At 38.1% G+C, this 10,317-nt stretch overlaps 1 protein-coding gene across 1 annotated transcript; it reads left to right on the forward strand.

Annotated features, from left to right (window-relative positions):
* The first annotated feature begins 6,880 nt into the window (after window positions 1–6,880).
* On the forward strand, window positions 6,881–7,816 carry LOC133059127 (olfactory receptor 2B11-like). The gene has a single exon (XM_061146163.1). It carries the CDS (start codon window positions 6,881–6,883, stop codon window positions 7,814–7,816), a length of 936 nt encoding a protein of 311 aa, XP_061002146.1.
* The last annotated feature ends 2,501 nt before the right edge of the window (window positions 7,817–10,317 follow it).

Here is a 10,317-nt window from a genome sequence, read left to right on the forward strand (position 1 = left end):
ATATTCCACAGATTGATGGAGTTAATTTAAATATCCATACTACCCAGAACAATATACAGATTCAAAGAATTCCCTATCAAATTCAAATGGCATTTTACACAGCATGAGACCAAATAATTTTAAATCTTTTTATGGAACTATAAAGGTTCCTAAATAGTCAAAGAAATCTTAAAGAAAGAAGACCAAATCCAGAGGCATCATTCTCCCTGATCTCAAACTATATTAAAAATCAACAGAAAACAAAACAGTATGGTACTGGCATTAAAAAAGACATAATAATCAATGTAACAAAATAGAGAGCCCATAAACAAACCCACCCACATATGGTTGATTAATTTATCACAAAAAGCAATAATGATGTGGTAAAGGACAGTCTCTTCAACAAATGGTGTTGTAAAAATTGGAAGTTCAGTTCCATCACTCATTCATGTCTGACTCTTCATGACCCCATGGACTGCAGCATGCCAGGCTTCCCTGTCAGTCACTCCCAGAGCTTACTCAAACTCATGTCCATTGAGTTGGTGATGCCATCCAACCATCTCAAACTTTGTCGTCCCCATCTCCTACTGCCTTCAAACTTTTCCAGCATCAGGGTCTTTTCAAATGAGTCATTTCTTCACATCAGGTGGCCAAAGTATTGGAGCTTCAGCTTTAGCATAAGTTCTTCCAATAAACATTCAGGACAGATTTCCTTCAGGATGGACTGGTTGGATCTCCTTGCAGTCCAAGGGCCTCTCAAGAGTTTTCTCCAACACCGCAGTTTAAAAGCATCACTTCTTCGGCACTCAGCTTTCTTTACAGTCCACCTCTCACATCCATACATGATGACTGGAAAAACCATAGCTTTGACTAGACAGACCTTTATAGGCAGTAACATCTCTGCTTTTTAACATGCTGTCTGGGTTTGTCATAGCTTTTCTTCCAAGGAGCTAGTGTCTTCTAATTTCAAGCCTGCAGCCACCAACTACAGTGATTTTGGAGCCCAAGAAAATAAAGCTTGTCACTGTTTCCATTGTTTCCCCATCTACTTGCTATGAAGTGATGGGATCGGATGCCATCATCTTCATTTTTTGAATGTTGAGTTTTAAGCCAACTTTTCACTCTCCTCTTTCACTTTCATCAGAGGCTCTTTAGTTCCTCTGCACTTTCTGTCATAAGGATGGTGTCATCTGCCTATCTGAGGTTGTTGATATTTCTCCCAGCAATCTTGATTCCAGCTTGTGCTCCACCCAGCTCAGCATTTCACATGATATACTCTACATATAAGTTAAATAAACAGGGTGACAATATACAGCCTTCACATACTCCTTTTCTAATTTGGAACCAGTCCATTGTTCCATGGCCGGTTTAACTGTTGCTTCTTGACCTGCATACAGGTTTCTCAGGAGGCAGGTAACGTGGTCTGGTATTCCCATCTCTTGAAGAATTTTCCACAGTTTGTGTGATCCACACAGTCAAAGGCTTTAGCATAGTCAATGAAGCAGAAGTAAATGTTTTTCTGGAATTCTCTTGCTTTTTCAATGATCCAACAAATGTTGGAATTTGATCTCTGCTTCCTCCACCTCTTTTAAATCCAGCTTGAACATCTGGAAGTTCTCAGTTCATGTACTGTTGAAGTCTAGCTTGGAGAATTTTGAGCATTACTTTGCTAGCATGTGAGATGAGTGCAATTGTGTGGTAGTTTGAGCATTCTTCGGCATTGTCTTTCTTTGGGATTGGAGTGAAAACTGACCTTTTCCAGTCTTGTGGCCACTGCTGAGTTTTCCAAATTTGCTGGCATATTGAGTGCAGCATTTTTAAACAGTGTCATCTTTTAGGATTTGAAATAGCTCACCTGGAATTCTATCACCTCCACTAGCTTTGTTCATAGTGATGCTTCCTAAGGCCCACTTGGCTTCGTACTCCAGGATATCTGGCTCTAGGTGAGTGATTACACCATCGTGGTTACAAGGGTCACTAAGATCTTTTTTGTAGATTTTGTACACAATTTGTACACAGGAAACTGGGCTGCTACCTGACACTGTACACAAAATTAACTCAGAATGGATTAAAGACTCCAACATGAGATGAAAACTCATAAAACTCACAAAAGACAATGTAGACAGTAAGCTCCTTGACATCACTCCAGGCAATAGTTCTTTGGATCTAACCCCAAAAGCAATGTCAAGAAAAGCAAAAATAATCCAATGAGTCTGCATCAAACATAGAAGCTTCTTCACAGTGAAGGAAACCATGAACAGAATAAAAAAGGCAACCTAGAGAATGGGGAAAGATATTTACAAATCATTATATACAAAAATTTACAAAAACAATATCCGAAATAAAGAACCCATATAAGTCAATAACAAAACAACAAACAATCCAACTGAAAACAAATAAAAGTTATAAATAGACAATTTTTTGAAGAAGACATACAGATGGCCAACAAACACGTGAAAAGATGTTCAACATGACTAATTATTAGAGAAATGCTAATCAAAACCAAAAGTATCACCTCATATTTGTCACAGTGGCTTTTATCAAAAGAACAAGAAATAATAAGTGTTGGCAAGAATGTAAAGAAAAAAGAGCATATGCACAGCTCATGGGAAAGAAAATTGGTGAAGACACTATGGAAATCATATGGAGATTCCTTCAAGAATTGAAAGTAGAGTTATTATATAATCCAGCAATTCCAATTCTTGGTGTATATCTGGAGAAGATGAAAATACTAATTCAAAAAGATATATGCACCTATATGTTCATTGCAGCCTTATTTACAATGGCCAAGATATGGAAACAGCCTAAGTGTCCATCAATGGAAATATGGATAAAGAAGACATAGTATCATATACACAACACAACTCTACCCAGCCATAAGAAAAGAACGAAATCTTGCCATTTGTAACAACACAGATGGATGTTGAGGAAGTTATACTAAGAAAATAAGTCACACAAACAAAGACACATACTGTTTGTGGAATATTTTTTAAAAAGCAAATGAACAAACAAAACAGAACTTATAGAAAAAGGACTGGTATTTGCCAGAAAGGATGAGGGTTGAAAGGCGGGAAAGAGGGTGAAGGGAATCAACAGGTTAATTTCCAGCTATAAAATAAATTAGTCATGGGGATGTAATGTACAACACTGTGAATATGGTCAATAACATTACACTGCAAATTTGAAAATTACTAAGAAAATAAATCTTAAAAGATCTCATCACAAAGAAAAAATTGTAACTTTGTATAATGATCAATGGTAATTATAATTACTGTGCTCGAAATGTATACAAATGTCAAATCATCATATTGTACACCTGAAAATAATGTAATATGTGTCATTTATACTTCAATTTTAAAAATCATGAAAATTAAACATATTTAAAAAGGAAAATAAATGAATAAAATAAAATTAGTTTCCAGTATGTTGGGAAATCAAATGAGTCTATTTTAAAACAAATCTAACAATAGAGGAGGTTTAATACAAACCTCCACTCAGAAGGTAAACAAACATACATAAGGAGCATTCCCATAGAGAACTCTGTCCCAAGGAAGTTTGTCTGCTAACTCATCTGAGATAACCATAAATGGGCTGTTTGAAAATAATGCCCAAGGGTCTCAGGAATATAATAAAATTGCACACCCACAGGACACTCTTGATATTATCTACTAAGGTCTTCCTAAGCTGGGCTTTTTTCTTTGTGGCAGCTTTTTATCAAATGGAAAATTCACACATCTGAAGATATTTCTTAAATACTCATTTGCATACTCCAGTTTCTCGTCCTTCTCTGAAAATTTGAAAAAATTAAATGCATTCCTTGATGTCTCACACTTCTTTTTCTTAAATGATATTTATCAAAATAAGGGTAAGTAAAAAGACTCTTGTTTTAAAATCTATCCATTCTTAGGGAAGGTTGGAATGTGTGTACATCATAGTGCCAAATATTCGAAGGAAAACCAGAAAGCATTTCAATTCTGAGCACCTTCTTTAAACACTGGAAATAACTAGTTTGGTGTTGTAGAAAGAAACTAGATTTTTCTCTGTAATCAAACTCATTCTCTCATTTGAACCTACATTAAAAACATGTACATTTTAATAAACACTTTAAAAGTGTGAAAGTGAAGTCACTCAGTCGTGTCTGACTCTTTGCAACCATATGGACTGTAGCCTGCCAGGCTCTTCCATCCATGGGATTTTCCAGGCAAGAATACTGGAGTGAGCTGCTGTTTCCTTCTCCAGGGGATCTTCCCAACCCAGGGATGAATCCTGGGTCTCCAGCACTACAAGCAGACTCTTTACCATCTGAGCCACCAGGAAAGCCCAGTAAACACTAAATCTGACAAATATTAAATACCTGAATTAAATGTGTAGCTTGTATTCAATTATATGAACATTTTTAATATGTAGTAAAAATCTGGCGGATCAACTTGTCTACATGATTGATCCAGATGTTTTGAAATCAGATAAAAAATTTTCTTTCTTCAATAATCTTTTTCCACATATAACTTTAAAGTCACTATAAATATAAATAAAATACTGTGTAATGAAAATTATATAGTAAAAGATATACTATAATAAAATTTAGTGGACATTAAACCTTCACAGATAAACAGATCCCTATGTGGTTAAACAGTGATGGAAAAATCATTGGAAGTTCTTCAAAAGTTGGATAAAAATGTCATGATATTTAAAAGTAAAGAAATATCATGAGAATCACATGGAAAAGACTGGAAAGAGACCTAGGATAGGATTATAGCACTTAAACATACAGTTTTGGAATCTTTAAATTTGAATTTTTACTCTCATTATCTCCTACCTGATTGAAGAAATTGATTGCTTTTTGATCTTTAGAACATTCATAGTTGTTAGGCTACAATAGGGATAAATGATTAATAACATCTTAAAATATGGATACTAATATTTCCTTTGTCATGAGGTTTAGGGATAGATACTGAATGAGTTAATGGATGTAAAATGCTTCCTGTGTTGTCTGACACACAGCACTCATTAAGGATTAGTTGGAATTATTATTTTATTAATGTATTTCACACACCTGACCTGGGGTAGTGTGAAATCAAAGAGCCATGGTGACATCTTGGCCCTGAGTAACCTTATGTGACACTTCCCAGAATGGCTTTGAGGATTTGATGAACTAGTGAATGTGAAAACTCTGCTCTGCAACCTGACAAATGTAATCTGCTACCCCTAAACTGATAAGTCTCCTATCCTGAATAGGAGTAAAGATTTTCCTCCTGATCCAGTTCCCTAGACATAAAGATTGGGTTTGTAGCTACTTTGCCAACAAAGGTCTGTCTAGTCAAAGCTGTGGTTTTTCCAGTAGTCATGTATGGATATGAGAGTTGGACTATAAAAAAAAGCTGAGCACTGAAGAATTGATGCTTTTGAACTGTGGTGCTGGAGAAGACTCTTGGAGCTCTTGGACTGCAAGGAAATCCACCCAGTCAATTCTAAAGGAAATCAGTCCTGAATAGTCATTGGAAGGACTGATGCTGAAGCTGAAACTCCAATACTTTGGCCATCTGATGCGAAGAACTGACTCATTTGAAAAGACCCCGATGCTGGGAAAGATTGAAGGCAGGAGAAAAGGGGGACGACAGAGGATGAGATGGTTGGATGGCATCACTGACATGAGTTTGAATAAACTCCGGGAGTTGGTCATGGACAGGGAAGCCTGGCGTGCTGCAGTCACAAATAGTAGGACACAACTGAGCAACTGAACTGACAGTTAGCTAAGTCATTGATAACTATCCAAATGCATATGTACAAAAGGATAAACCCACTCAATAAAGAAAAATTCCTGCAAGATACATGACTAAACTTTAACATGAAAAACCAATTGCCCAGTTTAAATGAAGTAGTTGTGCAAGAAAATTTACATTCCAAAACAAAATTCTGAGTACAGGAAAACATGTCACAGCTAAATCCTCTCCATTTATATTTCAGGACACTGGCACAAAAATGTTTAAATTTCTATTTCAATTATAAATTACTACAATGGATTTGAATAAAACCTGCCTTGTCAGTTCCTATGAGGATGATGTAACTCTTCAACTATAATAACATACTTGTATCTGAACAAGGCTACCTTGATGATGCTTAAGTGCAGGGTTTTCTCCACCTCTTTCTTGTGCTATAGCTATAGCTAACAATTTTAGTCTTAATATTTCAGTAATACCTTGCAGCAGTGATTCTGAAAAGGAACTATCTGATTCCTAGGTCCCATGCCACATCTACTCTACTAGACATTTGAATACAGGGACCAATAAACTTCATTTTAACTGCATCTTCAGCTGATAAGTATGCAAACATAGTATGAAAAGCATTCCTTTGGAAAATCTGAAGCACAGTCATTTCTACTTGACATTTAACCCTCACCATAGCCCAAGGATGTAGTTACTGTATCTTTATTATACACAAAAGAAAATTCAATTTCAAAAAGGTTAGATTACTTAAGGTTTACTTAAGGTTACCTTTATTTTGTAGACTGTTGAAAAGAAATTAAGTCACCTAGTGTCACATTCGTTTCATTAGTCCTCTCCTCCAGTTCAGACGATAAAGCATCTGCTTACAATGTGGGAGACCTGGGTTCGATCCCTGGGTTGGGGAGATCCCCTGGAGAAGGAAATGGCAACCCACTCCAGTACTCTTGCCCAGAAAATCCCATGGATGGAGGATCCTGGTAGGCTACAGTTCATGGGGTCGCAAAGAATCAGACACAACTGAGCAACTTCACTTTGACTTTTTCCCAGTTAGTTACTGTACTCAACCTCCTATGACTGGATGCTTAATTGTGTGAGATACATAATTGTGTTTAATCATTTCTCAAAGTTTTTCTACCTTTTTGCTACTTCCCTGCTATAGGTGAAACAAATTGAAGATAATGGAACCAAATAACAAAAGCCATCCCAACGAGTTTATTCTACTAGGCTTTACTGACCGTCCTTGGCTAGAGCTTCCTGTATTCATTATTCTGCTTATAACATACCCCATGGCCATGATGGGAAACATAGCCATCATTCTGGTGTCCAAATTAGACCCCCATCTGCACAGCCCCATGTATTTCTTCCTCACCAACCTCTCCTTTTTGGACATGTGCTATGTCCCTCAGATGCTCTTTAACCTGGGAACGTCTAAGAAGACTATCAGCTATATGGGGTGTGCAGTTCAGCTTTATTTCTTCCACATAATGAGGGGCACAGAATGTCTGCTTTTGGCTGTTATGTCTTTTGATCGCTACATGGCCATCTGCAAGCCTCTACACTACACCCTCATCATGAATCAGCGAGTCTGTATCTTATTAGTGGCCACCGTGTGGCTGAGTGGAATGATCTATGCTGTCTCAGAGGCCACCATCACATTACAGTTAACACTGTGTGGTCACAATACCCTGGACCACTTGCTGTGTGAGATTCCTGTTCTGATAAAGACTGCCTGTGGTGAAAAGGGTGCTAATGAGCTCACACTCTCTGTGGTATGCATTTTTTTCCTAGCTGTGCCACTATGCTTAATTCTTACTTCCTATGCTTGTATTGGACATGCTGTATTTAAGATTAAATCTTTGGAGGGAAGGAAAAAAGCCTTTGGGACATGTTCCTCCCATCTCATAGTAGTTTTCTTATTTTATGGCCCAGCCATGAGCATGTACCTCCAGCCCCCCTCCTCCATCTCAAGGGACCAGCCCAAGTTCATGTCTCTCTTCTATGGAGTGGTGACTCCTACACTCAATCCTTTCATCTACACTCTGAGGAATAAGGATGTAAAGGGGGCACTGGGCAATCTGAGCAGCATTTTGAGGAGCATTTTCACTTCCAAGTGATAGTTGGTAGACATCAGATGAAATTATTTACCCATTTAGTAGGTATATAGAAGTTTCTTTAATAACTCATTCTTGTCTCATACTTTCCCACATCATGTTATTAATAGATGTTCTTCTTGCAAAGTATGTCATGTTTCTCATATTCTTAGGCAAGGGTGAAACTTGGCTAATACACACCAGTAAGGGCATTCTGTGGAAACGTATTAAAAAAATCATTCTATTTTGTTTGATACATATTGAAATAGTGGCTGTTAAACAGTAAAAAATGAAAGTACTGTAAACTATAATATAAACTAATCAGTTCAAGCTAATCATAAAATAGCATGGCAGCATTCATCACTGGACTTCCTATGACTATGTGCGTACGAAGTCACTTTAGTCATGTCTGACTTTTTGCAACCCTATGGATTGTAGCCCACCATGCTTCTCTGTCCATGGTATTCTGCAGGCAAGAACACTACAGTGGATTGCCCTGCCAGCCTCCAAGGGATGTTCCCAACCCAGGGATCGAACTCACACCTCTTACATCGCCTGCATTGGCCGGTGGTTTCTTTACCACTGGCGCCAACTGGGACACTCCCCTACGCCCTTGACACCTAAGAAACATTTCATCACTCTCTGCAAGATTTGCCACATCTAAGTGGACAGCAAGGTGCCACTGTGCATTCAGTATGAGGGACTCTACACCTTCGACCAACCATGAATTTATCTCACAAGTTTCAGTTCAGTTCAGTTCAGTCGCTCAGTTGTGTCCAACTCTTTGCAACCCCATGCCACATGCGACTGCAGCATGCCAGGCCTCCCTGTCCATCACCAACTCCCAGAGTTCACCCATACTCATGTCCATTGAGTCGGTGATGCCATCCAACCATCTCATCCTCTGAAGTCCCCTTCTCCTGCCTTCAATCTTGCCCAGCATCACGGGATTTTCAAATGAGTCAGCCCTTTGCAACAGGTGGCCAAAGTATTGCAGTTTCAGCTTCAGCATCAGTCCTTCCAATGAACACTCAGGACTGATCTCCTTTAGGATGGACTGGTTGGATCTCCTCGCAGTCCAAGGGACTCTCAAGAGTCTTCTCCAACACCACAGTTCAAAAGCATCAATTCTTCAGCACTCAGCTGTCTTTACAGTCCAACTCTCACATCCATACATGACAACTGGAAAAACCATAGCCTTGACTAGACGGACCTTTGTTGGCAAAGTAATGTCTCTGCTTTTTAATATGCTGTCTAGGTTGGTCATAAATTTCCTTCCAAGGAATAAAATTAAAATTACTTTTAATTTCATGGCTGTAGTCACCATCTGCAGTGATTTTGGTGTCCAAAAAAATAAAGTCAGCCACTGTTTTCTCTGTTTCCCCATCTATTTGCCATGAAGTGATGGGACCAGATGCCATGATCTTAGTTATCTGAATGTTGAGCTTTAAGCCAATTTTTTCACTCTCCTCTTTCACTTTCATCAAGAAGCTCTTTAGTTCTTCTTCACTTTCTGCCATAAGGGTGGTGTCATCTGCATTTCTGAGGTTATTGATATTTCTCCTGGCAATCTTGATTCCAACTTGTGTTTCATCCAGCCCAGAGTTTCTCATGATGTACTCTGCATATAAGTTAAATAAGCAGGGTGACAATATACAGTCTTGATGTACTCCTTTCCCTAATTGGAACCAGTCTGTTGTTCCATGTCCAGTTCTAACTGTTGCTTCCTGACCTGCATACAGGTTTCTCAAGAGGCAGGTCAGGTGGTATGGTATTCCCATCTCTTTCAGAATTTTCCACAGTTTATTGTGGTCCACACAGTCAAAGGCTTTGGCATAGTCAATAAAGCAGAAATAGATGTTTTTCTGGAACTCTCTTGCTTTTTTGATGACCCAGCAGATTTTGGCAATTTGATCTCTGGTTCCTCTGCCTTTTCTAAAACCAGCTTGAACATATGGAAATTCATGGTTCATGTACTGCTGAAGCCTGGCTTGGAGAATTTTGAGCATTACTTTACTAGCATGTTAGATGAGTGCAATTGTGTGGTAGCTTGAGCATTCTTAGGCATTGTCTTTCTTTGGGATTGGAATGAAAACTGACCTTTTCCAGTCTTGTGGCCACTGCTGAGTTTTCCAAATTTGCTGGCAGATTGAGTGCAGCACTTTCACAGCATAATTTCTTAGGATTTGAATAACTCAACTGGAAATCTATCACCTCCACTAGTTTTGTTTGTAGTGATGTTTCCTAAGGCCACAAGTTTATCAACCTCCATTTATCTAAATGCTACAATCCTTTAACAACCCATTGTTACTCTAACAAGCAAGTGTGCAATGTTTTATAATTTTAATTAAGGAATGTATCATTAAATATAAAATGAATAAAATATATGGGCAAAACACATGGATTTCTTAATGTTCCTTGTATATATCATAAGCATGAGCCTTCTGAATCAGTGAGAGAGCAAGATAGTGGTATTAATAATGAATCACAACATGGAACCATTTCATGCATAATGGGAACAGCTA

The sequence above is a fragment of the Dama dama genome, chromosome 7 (genome assembly GCF_033118175.1).
Source record: "Dama dama isolate Ldn47 chromosome 7, ASM3311817v1, whole genome shotgun sequence".
Lineage (NCBI taxonomy): Eukaryota > Metazoa > Chordata > Mammalia > Artiodactyla > Cervidae > Dama > Dama dama.